The following is a 16,976-nucleotide window of genomic DNA, read 5'->3' on the forward strand; positions in this document are numbered from 1 at the left end:
AATCTTATTTCAAGAAATCTTACCAAGATAATTTTCACTTGCTCCATTGGCAGATTTTTTTTGCTTAACTCAAGCAAATAAATCTGCCAATGGAACAAGTGAAAATTAAAATTAGGTGATTCTGTCTTATTTTAAGTGTGATGAGATATTTTGACTAGAAATGAGAATTAAACACTTGGTAAGATTTTGATTTTTGCAGTGAATCCAAAATTGTCATTACCCAAGAGTTATATGGTTTAGTTTTGCAAGAACATTAATGATGAATGTTTTAGAATATAATCACTGAGTTTTGGGAAATTGATGCAAAGTCATGTGAGATCCAACTGAGCAGTCAGTCCCCTCATCCCCACACAAATTTTGTCAAGAAAGGCTCTAGGGTGTCCCCTCCAACGTCTCTGATGGACATCGACAGACTCACAAGCCATCCCACTTCTGACAACCAAACTGTCATGGACATGTTCTTGTAGCATCGGCGAAGGGAAGAAATAAAGTTGCGGAGGCCAAGAGGCTGTCTTTGTGCATTTATTCTACAGAAGGAAACGGTCTGACAGAGTGCAGCAGCAGTCTGATCAGAAGGGCTCCCCAAAGAGAACTCTGCAAAAAAAAAAAACAATACTATCGTTGCAGCTTAATAGAGGAATGTGCGCCTGGCATAAATAATGTAGAAGTGTTTTAGCTCCTTCAAGGACATGTGGAGGGGCCCATAAGTGATGGATACAAAGAAGGAATGTGCATCTGCGCCTAGTTTATCTGAAAAGGGCAAGGTCAAGCTGGCACTGTGTACAAATCAAAAATTCAAGCAATGATTTAGGCATAAAACAGGGGTTTCAAACATGCGGCCTGGGGGCCAAATGCGGCCCACCAAAGGTTCCAATGCAGCCCCTGGGGTGAATTTGCAAAGTGCAAAATTCCACAGTCAAGGCTGTCAAAGTCATTTTAGTTCAGGTTCCACATACAGACCAATATGACCTCAAGTAAAATAATAGCATAAAAACCTACAAAAAATAATGACTATATGTTCTTCTCGGTTTGATGTGAAAAAAATATTACACAATGCCTATAAATGACAAAATGTTGTCTTTGTCAAATTTTTGTCTTTGTTTTAGTGTAAAAAATAACATTAAATTATGAAAATACTTACATTTACAAACTATCCTGTAACAATAAAATGTCAATAATCTAAACAAATATGAACAACCTGAAATGGCTAAAGAAAATTAAGCACAATTTTAACAATTTTCTGCCTGTTACTCAGTGTTTAGTGTCTTTGTGGCATATACTTCAGGGCAAAAAGAGGGCTGACAAGCCACTCCAGGAGCCACAAAAACTAAAGTCAAGGTCATCATTGAGACTGATGGACGAACAACAGTGTCTTTGTAGATTTGATCCATAATGCACATGTATAAATGATAAGTTTAAGTATAATATTGTTAAAATTGCACTTATTTTTCTGAAGAAATTTCATTTTTTTCAGGTTATTCACATCTTTTTTGTTTGGATAGTTTATAAAAGGAAGTATTTTCATAATTTAATGGGGGTTTTTGCACTAAAACAAATACAAAAATTTGGAGTTGTCGGTATTTATAGGTTATTATGCAATTATTTTACTGGTTTGGCCCACTCGAGATCAAATTGGGCTGAATGTGGCCCCGGAAAGAAAATGAGTTTGAGACCCCTGTCATAGAAGGAGTAATGCAGTTTTGGTGGTACGTCAACATAAAAGGTGATCATAATACATTGTAGTGAGAGACATGGTTATGCAACATAACAGTGGTTTCCGGTTACATTGGTTAATCCACTTAAAGCTTTCCTTGCGGTTGCAAAGCACATGAAGGCAGAATTACTTAACCCTTTAACCCCTAAGCCTAAAATGGTCCCCCTGGACTTTTTTCTTATTTTGACTAACTAAAAGTTTAGAAAATATGCTGAGTCCGTTTGCCCATTTTTCTAGAACAGTTTTCCAAATCTAGCAATCATTTACAACTTAATGCATGTTTTAATACTGCTAAAAATTACTTATTTTCCAGCTTCTAGCACAGGCATGAGTGAAATTACCGAAAAAACCCAATAAAACCTATAAAGCGCAACATCTCAGGTTTCAGAAACCACTGGAATTTTTCCCAACTGCACAAACAGTGAAAGTTACAGCCATCCAAACTGCGTAGGATGTGTCAGCAATGACACGTCAGGTTTTAAAGAGTTAATCTCTCCCATTGTTCTAAGAGTCCACAAAAAAAAAAAAAAAAAAAACATTTTAGTGAAGGTAACAAAGTTAAAAACATATACTACATGAATAGTCTTAATTCTTGTTTTTGTGTTGACCTGCCCACAGTATCACCAGGCACTCACTCACAAACACGCAAGAATTCTTCGGAGATTTAAGTTTATTAAAAAAAAACTATTTTGCCACTTTTTCAATGTTTTATACATGCACACCCTTAAACTGTTACATACATCATGTTCCTTAAATAACATATATTATGTAGTACCATAAAGGCTGACATTTGAACATTCACACCAAAGCTCCACTAGAGGACTATACTCTCATGTATTGCACAGAAATATCCTTTACTCCAAACAAAAGATATTTATATGGAATTATTTAGATGGAATATCATTATATCTTAATAAAGATATTTTTATGTTCAAAAGACTGATAAATAAAGTTTCAAATAACTAAACAACGACGCAGTCATAGTAGTACATCATAACTTTCATCCCCCAGAGGTTGTCTGCATGAAGGTTCAGATGTGTTTCTGTCTGGAGCTTGAACCGTTGACAAGGTGATGGAAGTCTCTAAAGGGTTAAAACTTCAGGTCATCGCCGAGTCTCCTTGTCTAAAAGATCTTTGGCCTCATTGATCTTAGCAGCAAGATACGGTGAGCCACCTGAACACAGAAAGGCAACAGGTTCTTATCCTACTTTGCATTTTCTCAACAACAACTCAACAACAAGACTAAATCCAATAACTCCAACATGTTTAATCAGCTTCAACACCATAGAGATTAAACACAACCATGATGGGTTTACCTTTATCTGGATGGTTTAGGACCATAATCCTCCGATGGGCTTCACGCACCTTGGCCTTCGTGCTGGTTGGGCTGCAAGTGAAAACAAGTCAATTTTGTCACAGTGCTCACATCTCACAGCATGTTTATACTTACAAGACATTTACAACAAGTTTTAATACCTGATGCCAAGAACAAGGCAGGCCTCTCGCTTGGACATCTTCTGTTCAAAGCCTCCTTTATAATAAGCTGAAAAAGCCTGAAGAGACATGACAGAGCTTTAATTCTCACTGTGAACATATCTGGACCAATCTCAAAACATCCACACAGGCATCATCTTAGTTGCACATTTGTAACAGTTGTCCCCAAAACAATGACTTGTTTTCTCTGCATATATACATTTAAGTCTCTACTAAGACCACCAACAATGAGCATAGGTGATAAAATGTTAAGGTCAGCATAAGTTGGTTGTAAACTTCAGGATCAACATTAGTAAGTGGTGCAATAGAGCAGCAGAAATGGTGAGGTTGACATTCACTTGCATTCTAGGGGCAGTTTTTACAGCTTTGAAGACTTTAAAAGTGAAATGGCTGTGGGTAAAACTAAGCTTGTTTTTCAGCGTTGTTAATATAAACTGGAAGTTTCCACTTTAATTATGTACAACTGTTATCCCAAGATAAAATAGTGAATTATAAGACTGGCAGCTATCAGTGTACACTTACTAATGTGGGCATCTTCCTGACTTTTTCAGAGAAGACTTGTCCAAGAGGCTTCCACAACTGGAATGCATAGCGCCCTGTGGATCACATGCAACAACAACAAAACATTACATCACAAAAGATGGATGGATAGATGTGGCCTAAAATATAATTTCAATGAAATGGTGGGATAAAGTCAAAACTGCAAAAATAAACAACCAAAAAAAAAAAAACAAAAAACAGTTGTTAACAGTGAAAGCTCATGTTCTTTTCAGTGTCTACAAATTAATCAAAATCTGGGAAAAACACATTTCTTCCTCTTGTTTTCTTCACAATCGTAAACAAGGAAGAAGTTTAATGACATAAAGATTATGACTGCTGAAACTCACAGGAAATGGCAAATTGTTAAAGCAATTGTTACCATCACAACACTGTAATTTTCCAGTGGGAGTAACTATTAAAACTAAATGTAAAGAACAGACTGGCAGCTTAACAACTGCCAAAGCTGAGCCGCACATAGAAGAAAATCTTAACCACTAAAATGAAACAGTCTTACCTGCAAATCCTGCAGCAGCCACACCGAGACCTACTGCAATCAGAGTCCTTCCCTAAAATAGATAAATATGTACAACAGGTCACAAAAAACTCCCAAAATTAAAACAAAAGAGTGCACGGACTAGGAGTATTTTTATTCTGTATGTCAATCACTAAAGGCCGATTATGTACCTACCCATCTATCATATAAAAACTTCAAGATGCAAAGCAAACTGTAAAATTCAGAATGATTAAGGTGCAAATGACATTTAGATGCATAGTGACATTAGGCTTGTGACCAGAGACATCCACAGAGGTCAGTAACTGTACCATGAAATGGCATGTGACAAGAAAGATTTATTAACCATTACTAAGTCTTCTTTGTTCAGTATCTCAGAACTATTTTCAATGAGTATGTCCATTCTAACCAGTAAGTTCAGAAATGATACACGTTAGACCGCTTTAGCTTTGGGCAAAATTATAACAGACATGAATGAAGCAAGCAAGAACATAGAAGGAGGTTTAACTTTAAACAGCAAAGGGTGCGGACTAACGTGAAGAAAATGTGTATTTCTGTTGTGGGTGTCAGGATGTGGAATTATTTGGCAGTGGAAGAGAAAAGCTGTACAAATATTTTTCAGTTTAAGAAGTTGTATAGGTAAAGAATAGAGAAGCTTTATAAAAGCATGTAATGACATAATTCAACTTATGGATGTTAGATTTATTTTATTTGCACTGACTATCAGGTAAACTGTTTACTGTAATAACTGTAATGGCAACGTATCTGATGTAAGCAGATGTTTCAAGAAAGGGGCAGGTAGTAAGTTTTCTTCATCGTGCTCCTTTCCAATCATTTAGATTGGAATGAATGAATAAAATGAAATGAAAAGGTTATGTAAAATGAGGCAGACGGGTTCAACCGTGTGCAGCTAAAAAGCACGACTCAATTTGACATTGATTAGTTTATATTCACTACCTATCATGTCCATTGTGGTCTTTGTATCGTTAGTTCTCCATACTACCGCTTTATGTACTTCAATGTGTAAGCTAGCTATATTCTGTATGCAGTGTATGTATTGCTGTTGCTACAACCCAATGGGTCACTCCTAATACTAATCTATGACCGGCGGAAACTAACGAAATGGACAAAAAGTAAAGTACAATTGAAAGTTTTCTTCAACTTGTCTGATGCTAATGTGTCCTGAACATCCTGACGCAACGACAGTGACACTGAGGTCACGTAACTAAGCCTCAGCAGGCAGAAAACCGCTTCAATATCACTTAATTCCGAAGGACATTCACAAATGTTTAACTACTAATACTCACCAGCTGTCTGTCTATCTCTGCATCACTCCTCACATTTGTTTTGGGACTGTACTCCGCATATCGCATTAAATCTCCTCCTTCCACGGTGACTCCACCGGCGGCCGCCATGTTGCTTCACTTCAACTGTCACTACCGGAAATACGAAACAGTACATCCGGTTAAAACCTTCAAAATACAACATGGCGACAATCACTCTTTAGATTTCAGATAATGGAAGTAGGTTTTGTACTGCAGGGCGTTGAAGCTGTTAAGATACTCAAATAAAAGTCAACTGTAGATTTTTTAAACCTTTATGGTAAAAAATCGATTTGTCACAGTAAAGATATACGCCATAATATATCTTCTTCATTTTAATGTGAAAGGTTTTTCCTTAGTCTTCTATAAATTCTTACAGGTTTATAATCACTAGCTGCCACTAGATAGAGCTATTGTAAAATATAAGTTTGGATGTGTTACATATTATTTGAAACAGCCAATAACTCCAAGACACTCTCCAAAAACTATTAAAATGGATATATCACGATAAGATGATATTTTATTTTATTTTATTTCATTCATGAACTTGTTAACTGTGCATTTTTGAGTTTAGGTGACTATTTGTATTTGCTTGGTTGTATCTTTTCAACCTGGGCCCTGATTATTGTCATATATGTTTTTGTGGCCTTTTATGATTCTTGCTGTAGGTGATATGTTTTGTGTTCCATTTATTTGTACTCATTCTTGTATTTGTATTTCTCTTTGTGCTCCTACCTAAGTGTGTGTGTGTGTGTGTGTGTGTGTGTGTGTGTGTGTGTGTTTGTATGTTTCTGAATGTCTACAGGTATACTTTGTGGCCCTTGTGGACCCTCAACATGATTAGGGGTCCAGCAGGAGTCTCAGAGCAGGAGAGTGAAGCAGCGAGGAGCTGATGGAGTCCTGAGCCTGGAGCTGGTTTCTATTGTCCTCTGTAATTGGATTTGGTCTGGGAGCAGAGATGGCTGCCACTGAGAGTCTGGATCATTAGGTGTGAATGAGACGTGTGCGGTGCCAAGGCTGATCGTACACAAGCACACACAGATACACACACCACTATTGTGTTATCCAGTGAGAAGAACATAAATATACACATATATCTGCAATAATCCAGTTAAATCTGAAAATATGTGAACATTTTCACAGCAATTGTGTTTTAAGATCATTTCCTAGATGTTAAAAGGCTGCAAGACAGTTGACTCTTACCTGTTGTTTCACAGAGGCTAAAAGCTTACATATTACCAACTAGGTTGTGGTTACTTTGATTAATTTATTAATTGATTGATTGATTGATTTTGAATATGAATGTGAAAACAGAAGAAAACTAGAAAAGCACTCGGAGAGTGCAGACCTATGCCAAGGCAGATCAGTGCCCCCCCGATCACCACCAAAATGTAATAATTTATTCCTTGTGCCAGTATCAACATTTCCTGAAATTATCATCCAAATCCGTCCATAACTTTTTGAGTTATCTTGCACACGGACAGACAAACAGACAGACAAAACAATGCCGGCAAAAACATAACCTCCTTGGCAGAGGTAATAAATAAACAAAACACTTAAACATAAGACATAAGACATATAATACAAATTCAACAAGGAGTGAGAATCATTTACTGTTACATAGCTGTTACATCTGAATACACAACCCAGCAAAAAAGTTGGTCCCTGTATTTATGTAATGGTTCAGATTATTCCATCAGATAATTACTGCAGTTTAATATGTTTTAGCTGCAACAACTTCTTTAAAGCTAACTGATACAGCTTCTCATTTCTAAAACTAGAAGCACTTGGAGAGCGCAGACCTCCGCCAAGGCTAATCAGTCCCTCCCCCTGATCACCACCAAAATTTAATCATTTGTTCCTTGTGCCAGTATCAACATTTCCTGAAATTTTCATCCAAATCCGTCCATAACTTTTTGAGTTGTCTTGCACATGGACAGACAAATAGACAGACAAACCAACACCGGCAAAAACATAACCTCCTTGGCGGAGGTAATTATCAGCAATTTAATAGAGAGCGTAATTATTGGACAGTGTTTCATTGGTTAAAGGTCATGTGGTCTAATGAGTCCAGGTGACCCTGTTCCAGAGCAATGAGTGCATCAGGGAGAGATGGACAAACTGATTACCCATCATGCCTTGTGAGTGCGATACAAGCCTGTGGGGGCAGTGTTATGATCTGGGGTTGATTCAGTTGCTGAGGTTCAACAGTGTTATGTGTCTAAAATATGAAGTCAGCTGAACCTGAATATATTGAATTACCAATATTGAATATCAGTGAAAAGGTGGTTCAAGGAGTATGAGGCATCATTGTCACTCATGGATTGGACACCACAGAGTCCAGACCTGAACCTCAGTGAGAGTCTTTGGATGAGACAAAAAAGCAGTCTGATTCTCCCATCACCAATTATAGGATCTTACCAAAAAGTTAACTTATGTGAAATACAATCATTGCTGTCATGGGATGCTGGCCATGACAGCTGAAGATATTGCAAGTGAAGCACTGCCAAAATCTAAATCTTACCAAGTGTATTTTTCTCATTTCTGGTCAAAATATCTCATCACACTTAAAATAAAACATAATCACCTGAAGAGTAACTTGTAAGTGAGATATAAGAACTTATTTTTAGACAATAGATCTTGAAAATCTTATTTCAAGAAATCTTACCAAAGCAATTTTCACTTGTTCCATTGGCAGATTTTTTTTTTTTTTGCTTAATTCAAGATTTTTACCTCCGTCAAGGAGGTTATGTTTTAGCTGGCGTTGGTTTGTCTGTCTGTCTGTCTGTCTGTGTGTCTGTCTGTGTGCAAGATAACTCAAAAAGTTATGGACAGATTTGGATGAAATTTTCAGGAAATGTTGATACTGGCACAAGGAACAAATTATTAAATTTTGGTGGTGATCGGGGGGTTGGGGGGGTGGGGGGGCACTGATCTGCCTTGGCGGAGGTCTGTGCTCTCCGAGTGCTTTTCTAGTTTTGTTTAATTCAAGCAAAAAAATCTGCCAATGGAACAAGTGAAAAATGTCTTTGTTTTATCAACCTAAAACCTCCGCCAAGGAGGTTATGTTTTTGCTGACATTGGTTTGTTTGTCTGTTTGTCTGTCTGTCCGTGTGCAGGATAACTCAAAAAGTTATGGACGGATTTGGATGAAAATGTCAGGAAATGTTGATACTGGCACAAGGAACAAATGGTTAAATTTTGGTGGTGATCGGGGGGGGGGGGGGGGGGGGGGGTCACTGATCTGCCCTGGTGGAGGTCTGCGCTCTCCGTGTGCTTTTCTACTTTTAAATGTGACGAGATATTTTGACTAGAAATGAAAAATACACTTGGTAAGATTTTGATTTTTGCAGTGAGAAAATGCATCCACTTCCCTGACAATATATAGAAATAACACAAATAAATTATAATGTATACAAAGCATCAAAAATGTCCATGTGACGTTTCTTGAATAAACGAGTAATAACTTCGTTTTCAGACACATTCCTCTTTATATTCCTTTTTATACACATAAGTAATCACATTTTGACCTGGTGCAGTGCTTACCTACTGGCTCCCAGTTACACTTTATCTGTCAAGAATAAATCAAATTACAAAAACTATTCATAAGAAGAGGTTAAAACAAAAAAAAAAAGGTTCTTCCATCTTTATGTGCAACAGTGTGTTAGCTGGCAGTTACCCTACAAACAAAAAGTTAAGGATATTTTTGATTTTTGGGCTTTTTTTTTTCACTTGGGATTCTTGCACAGCATTTTTTTTTTTTTTTTTTTACTTTTTTTGTGTGTGATTTGAATTGAAACACATTTTTTTAATGACCAGACATGGTCTTATTTACAAATGGCAAAAATGACAAAAAAATAACAAAAAAATGAAATATCCTTAACTTTTTGTTTGTAGCGTATGTTTTTTTAGTCTCCCTAAAGCTGTTTGACTTAACTCCATGACCTGATAATGGTAGAATACAGTGTTTTGATGTGTAAACCACTGAAATAACTGCTGTTCAGCGCAATAACAGCGGCCATTTTTCTTATAAACAGACATTTTTCTCTTTCTCTTAATGTTATTATACATGTTTGAAATTGTTATGCATGACAGTATATTCCAAATATGCATCTGCTTTGTTTTTCCTAATTGATCTAAAATGCAACTTTTTATTCCACTGCTGTTGTGTTTGATAGTCGAATGCTGCTATTGTTTTGCTGTCCTGTTTTATCTGCTTTGTTTTATCTTGAATTAAATTATTTCGCGATGGGAGCCTTGCGTCACGAATGTAATAGTGAATGTATTACTAATTCAGGTGTTTTCAGTTTACCATTTTAACCATCGCAGTTCAAGACTAAGACATAATAGGAGAAAAAAGGTTGCATTAGAGGAAATTGTGCCATTGAAAAAAAAAAAAAAAATCCTCTGTTTTTGTGCAAGGGAAATATTTACTGAACACACACATACACAGATGCTGTTTCCATGGGGACCAAGCAGCCACTCTGCTCTTCAATAGCGTGTGAGTGAGACAAGGTAGACGTCTATTGTGTTGTGTGTGTTTGGGGGGTCATGGTGGCGGTTCGAGAAGGGTGGTGGTGGTGGTGGTGGGGGGGGGCAGTATTAGACAACACACTAGACAGATGAAAGCACAGCACATCTTTAAATCTAATCATAATTTAGTCATCAGCAGAAGATGGTAGGATCAAAATAAAGAAGGAAACATGCCAGGCTGCCAGGACACAGAGAGACCTGAGTGCATGAGTCAAGGAAAAGGGGGCTGTGAGATTACTGTTAGGTGGAAAATGATAGGGCCTCGCAGACAGAGATGGGCTTATTCCTAAAGTCGATGCTTATTTGTTACATCAATCCTTACATCCAGACACAAGCACTTAGTCTAAAAGGGTTTCTAAAGCTCAGAGAGAGAGCTCCAGAAACACAGTGGACTCATTTAGAAGCACAATGAAACCTAGACTGGCATTCAGGGGGTTTTTGTTGGGGTTTTTTTTTCAACAAAAATCTCTGCAACTACAAATGATTAATACAAATTTCACCACAAATGAAAGCAATTTTACAGATGATTAGAGTAAAAAGACATAGCATTTCTACATAGTTATTCATTGAGTGACTCAAATTTTACTTGTCACATACAGTTGCATGGAATACAATAGTAGTGAAATGTTCTGTCACACTGTAACTCAAAACATTATACTATGTAATTCCCCACAACATAATATGCTCAGTAATCTCTCAATATTTTACTTTTTATTTTAGAAGACAATGCTCCCCTGTTAGCTGTACATATTTGTGTGTGTGTGTGTGTGTGTGTGTGTGTGTGCGTGCGTGCGTGCGTGTGTGTGTGTGTGTGTGTGTGTGTGTGTGTGTGTGTGTGTGTGTGTGTGTGTGTGTGTGGTGAATTACAATCATGACACATATGAGTTTTGATTCTTAAAAATATCAGCCCATGTTAATATGGGATTGTTCTCTGACTAAGAAGGGCCAAAATGTAATCATCTGTAGTCACATCAGCAGGAAATATAAATAAATAAATAAATAAATAAATAAATAGAAATAGATAGATAGATAGATAGATAGATAGATAGATAGATAGATAGATAGATAGATAGATAGATAGATAGATAGATAGATAGATAGATAGATAGATAGATAGATTATTTATTTATTTTTCTCTTTCTCCGTGCATGAATAAAAGATATCTGAATCTGAATCAAATGATAAATGCTAATGCCAGGTCCTGTACTGGGATGGATGAGTTAACCTTTATCCTTTAAACACTACAACTTGTGTAAATCTTACATAACAAAACTTTAACTTCCTGACACCAGAAAGTACCAGTTTTGGCTTTTTTATATTAAATAACTGCTTTGATTGAAATCAGTACAATGCAACAGTTGTTTTTGTTTTTGTTCTGTTTTTTTATTTATTTACTTATTTATTTATGATTGGATTATGTTTTTTTTTTTTTTTTTTTGTAGGGTGAAGTTGTGAAAGTCTTGACCAATATAGAGGACCAAAATACATTGCTGGGTCTCAGAGGGTTAAATACCTATATGTCCCACTCTATACCAAACCAACAAATGATGTGACTGACGTCTGTAATTACCTATTTCTGTTTACAGTCTGTCAGATGCTACTCTGCTGCTTTACTGCTCTGTTCACAGTGATGTTAAATTAAATCAGGTCAAATATAATCACACTTAGTTTTTTGGTTTGGACCTTGTGGAGAGAGCTGCATTTTAACAATCCAGTGTTTTGTTTTTTTCACTGCAGTTAGGGAAGTGTTACTGATCCTTAAAGGGCAACTTCCCTGAGAAGAGGCCATTGTTGGTGTGACGGATGGTGTATATGCCCTGAAGGATGGAGAGTTTGGCCCTAATGCTGTGGTCAGCTGATCTCTCCACACCTTGAGGGCTTTTTGGTCTTGTTGTGTACACTTGTCTCCATTCCAACCTTTCTACTCCCTCTCTTACTGTGGACGTATAGAAGGCCTTAAGTATTTGGTAAATCCCTGCAGTGTCTCAGATTATAAAGACGCTGTTGTGCCTTCCTTCACATTGAGTCCATGCGGTCGGCCCAGGTCCCGTCGTCAGTGATCTCCTAAAACTGTCCACTCTGTCTACCTGAGTACCGTTCATTTTGAGGGCGTGTTAAACCTTCTGCTGTTTCCTCCTAAGTCCACAATCATCTCCTTTGTCTTACTGACATTTAGGATAAGGTTGTAGTCCTAACACTAGTGTCTTTACCTCTTCCAGATAAGACTACTATACTTGTGGTTAAATACAGTGCTGTGTCATTGGCAGACTTAACTATAATGTTGCTGTCCTGGTACTCTGTGTGTTGTTTTTTCATTATTCATTTTTCCCTCCCTGTTTCCATTGCCTGGAAGTTCGATTCAAACAGTCTGAAACAATTAGAACTTTTAAAAAGATGTACAAATTAACTATTATTCAGAAATATAGAGCTCAGGATTGACTAAAGAAAATGCTCGTTTAAAAGATTAGGATTAATATCAGTAGTTGAGATAAGGACATGATGGACTTGAATTAAAATTAAATATGTATTCTCTTCTGTTGTATATCTTGCAGTGATAACACTGAAATTTTTTTTCTTAGTTTGTTTGTTTTTATTTGGAAACATTGTGTTGTAAATAGGGTTAGGCAAAATTAATCTTAACTTCAGCCTAAACCAGTGATTAACAACCTTTTTTGGCTCGTGACCCCATGTTAACATCACAAATTTGTCAGGATTCGTGCCTGTGTGACTCTCAGCTCCTCCCTTTTGGTCATGCCTGTGTGACCCTCAGCTCCTCCTTCTCATAATCATCATTATCATCATCAGACTCACCTGCTGGCACTGCGTGGCTGCAGCCAATTACCTTTAGCCTATTTAAGGCTTTGGTTTGCAGCCATACAGCGCTGGTCCATTCCTCTTCATTCCATGCCATAACCCGGACATTCTGCCATCTTCCTCTACGGACTCTGACCCAGGTTCTGTTTTTTTTTGGGTCTTCCTTTATGGACTCTGAACCCGGTTCTGTATTCTCCGTTGTTTTATTTTCTTTTGTGTTTAATAAACTTGTGTTTTCTTTCCCTTCAGTATCGTGCATTTGAGTCCTCTCATTTCCCCCGTTGTGACAAAATTTCTGACATTCAAAACAGAGACTTTTTTTTTTTTTGGTTAAAATTAATTTGTTTTCGATCATGTAATAGTTGGCTATACTACATTGAAAATAAATGTTAATTTTAGGTGATGTTTAGTCTATATAATGTATTTTATTATGGACAGAGGCAGAAAAGCCAGGTGTAGATTACTGCGCAAAGTGAGAATTTTGTTTTCCTTGGTCAGGATATGTACAGTCAGTCCAGCTTGGATTTACAAGGCTGACGATTAATACTGAACAAACAAGAACTCAAACTATGAATTATGAAAGAGCTGCAGCATCTGAAACTGACCACAATGAACATTTGAAAGATGAACAGTACCACAGTGCTTCAGTTTCAGCTTCAGAGTTTGTCCTGTCTTTTATGTATTGTGATTGTCTCTTTAAACTCACCATATTTTTTTTATTTGTGAGTTGTTGTTGTTTTTGTTGTTTTTAATCAATTATTAGAAATTTCAGGCGACCCCATTTGACCCCACGTGGGGTCCTGACCCCAGGTTGAAAAACACTGGCCAAAACCCTTTCGGTTGCATTGTATATAGAACAATGGATATGTTTTTTTGTTTATTGTTCAAAGTAATTAATGACCGAATAAACTACTACTACTACTACATTGCATTTTAATCTCACACAATGTGAAAAATAGACCAGCCTGTTATTTAAGATGTTCTGTTGGTAGTATAACCTTTTTCTATGTCTTCATCCATAGATTCAAACTTTCAAGTGCTGGGCCAGCTGATTGTAGACTCTCATCCACTCTCAACAATAAGTGTTTTATGACTGTTTCATGTGAAATTAACTAAATGTACCGTCTCCTGCCACCACTAAACCATTCGTATTGATCAGGCCATTTTGGTGAGTGAATCATCTTAATGCAAAACACATTATTCAAGGGAACAGGAGATTTCAAGATTGGGCTTTACATAACTGTCCTCCTCAATGTTAATGAGCATCAGTAACATATATCTGCTATGCTTTTCCTTTTTAGCCATTTGTTCCACTCTAATCAGCTATAACTTTAATGTTAATTAACCCATTAAGACCCAAACAGCCAATGGTGACAAAAAACATCTACTGATCTAAACTGTTTAATACCTGTTGATTCACTAACTCTATCAATACATGTAAATAATTGGTGTAAAATGCAGTTTGTCATCTTTTCATGGTCATCAGATATGACCCATTTGGACGTTCAGAGGCTCCATAGTGAACATGGAAACACTGTCATCTTCTACAGCATTGATTCACCAGTAAAACCCATGGAGTTTAATAAATGACAATGGATGGAGACACTTGTTTTATGTTCAGTTATGGATATCGTTGCTGAAAATGTTCCTTTTTCTTGATTTTTCTCTGTTTTGATGAAATTAACTTTGAATTTACTCTGAGTTTTCATGAACATCCACATGATCTGTGAATTAAATATAGGAAATTACATGATTTACACCGTAAAATGCAAAATACAGAGGATAATATTATTTTAAAAATTGGCAAAACATCAGTTAAGAAAGGTAGAAATAGAGAAAATTTTATTTGGAAACTACCAGAAAAGTAGCACTGGGTCTTTATGGGTTATGGGTTTTCTCTGTTTCTCATATGATAACCCCCAACTTTAATCTGAGCTTTTATGAACATCTACATGATTGGTTAGTTAAATATAGGGAAACGCAAGATATACACTGAAAAAAAAAAAAAAAGCAAAATGAGGAGAATAACATGGCAATCAATGGTCATAAATCACTTAAGAAAGGTTAAGTATAGAGAAAAATTCATTTAGGAACTGCCACAAATGTCGCACTGGGTCTTTATGGGTTAAGTCTGGACAGTTATGAGACAACTCCACACTTCCAAGTTGATATCCATTTCTCTATATCACTGTGATCATAGTACAATAGATGCTGTACTCTGTCCCTACATGGCTACTCCTACTCCTGTCAGTCGACCTATTGTCCTACTGTGCTTTATTTATCCAATTTGAACTGTGCCCCCGGACTTTTACAAGCCAAGAAAGTCATAGTTTGTGGCAACAATAGTAAAAAAACATCAACAACTGAATGGATTGAGTTCTTTTTGCATGTGATACACACGACCAACTCCAAAATGACTGGTACCTTAGCACATTTTATCTTAGCCCATAAAGACCCAGTGCTACTTTTGTGTCAGTTTCCATATGAATTTTTCTCTCTATTTAACCTTTCTCATATGATTTATCAGCATTTATTATAATATTATCTTCTTTATTTTGTTTTTTTTTTCAGTGAAAGTCAAGCATTTTCCAACATTTCATTTATTGATTAAATTAATGTTCATAAAAGCTCAGATTAAAGTTGATGGTTATTACATCAAAAATGGAGGAAACTGAAGAAAAAGTGACTTTTAAAAAAGTATATCTCATTAACTGAACATAAACCCAGTGTCTCCATCCACTGTCATTGAACCAACTCCATGGGTTTTACTGGTGACTCAATTTTGTAGAAGATGACGGTGTTTCCAGGGTAACTACGGAGCCTCTGAACGTCCAAATGGGTCATATCTGATGACCATGAAAAGATGACAAACTGTATTTTGCACCAGTTGTTTACACATCTTGACAGGATTTGTGGATCAACAGTTATTAAACAGTGTAGGTCAATAGATGGTTTTGGTTGGCGGTAAATGTTTAGGTCTTTATGGGTTAATGTTTGAGACTGAGATGAAAAAGTGTTAAAAGATGTGAAAATCACCACAGTACAGCAATGTTAAAGTTGCAGGGACATTCAGTGACTCTGAACAGATCATGGAAAGGAAAAGTTATGATGATATCACCTCCTTGACTTTGGGGTGTGTAGTTTTTCGATTTGTGTATTTTCACAGTCTGATCTATCTGTTACATTTAAATAGGTTGTCTCTCACCATTGACTGTAATGCATTTTTTTCCCCAAAAAATAAGGTCTCATATGCACAAGCAGAGGGGTTAGTCTGAAGCACTAATGTGCTAATCACAATTAGCATAAATGCATATGGATCGGATCAACTGAAAGTGAACATCAACATGAAAAAGCACATTTGCACACATCATTTATCAAGTGGGCTCATTTTTTAGCTAAAGAACTCTATTTTATGGAACTGTTATCCTTTTTAAAATACCACTTGTAGAAAAAAAGTACAACCAATTTTAACAATTGTGCTTTTTACACCATTGCCATAGGTTGAATTTGACACTAAAAATTATAGCAAAACTTCTTAAAAATGTATTCAGTCTGTTGATTATGCAGATGATTTTTAAGTTTTAAGTATTACATTTTCATTATTTTGTCAATGTTATTGATATTTATGAGTTTGAACATTTGTGTGTTGCTTAAAAGGCCCTGTCCATGTGTTACTATTAAATACATTAAATAAAACATTGTGATTATATCTGGCTTGTTGTTTTTGAAAATACATCAACACTGGGTGATGCATACAATGGTAAAGAGTCGTCCACGTGTTACTATGGCAGCCTGCCCACGTGTTCCCACATTCTCAAGCCAATAAAACAGAGACTTTTCAATATTTTACTCCAAAATTTATTTTCAGTGTAGTTGAACATAATATCTAAAAGATTTTGCCCTACATGATATCAATTTCTGTCGAGAGCCGCATGTTTTGAATGTTTGCTTAAAGCTTAAAAAAATTGATGTCTGTTTCAAATCCACGTGTTACCGAGCAGTAATTTGACATTTTTTACCTAAAAATTTTATTTCCCCCAAATGTTGT

General features: G+C 36.4%; 1 protein-coding gene across 1 annotated transcript; it reads right to left on the minus strand.

Moving 5' to 3' along the window:
• Positions 1-2,373: 2,373 nt before the first annotated feature.
• On the minus strand, positions 2,374-5,698 carry dnajc15 (DnaJ (Hsp40) homolog, subfamily C, member 15). The gene is made up of 6 exons (XM_030125733.1): positions 5,567-5,698; positions 4,263-4,314; positions 3,731-3,804; positions 3,191-3,267; positions 3,031-3,101; positions 2,374-2,888 (listed from the first exon to the last, which is right to left on the minus strand). Exons 1-6 carry the CDS (start codon positions 5,672-5,674, stop codon positions 2,818-2,820), a joined length of 453 nt encoding a protein of 150 aa, XP_029981593.1. The 5' UTR covers positions 5,675-5,698; the 3' UTR covers positions 2,374-2,817.
• Between the last annotated feature and the right edge of the window lie 11,278 nt (positions 5,699-16,976).

The sequence above is a fragment of the Sphaeramia orbicularis genome, chromosome 21 (genome assembly GCF_902148855.1).
Source record: "Sphaeramia orbicularis chromosome 21, fSphaOr1.1, whole genome shotgun sequence".
NCBI lineage: Eukaryota > Metazoa > Chordata > Actinopteri > Kurtiformes > Apogonidae > Sphaeramia > Sphaeramia orbicularis.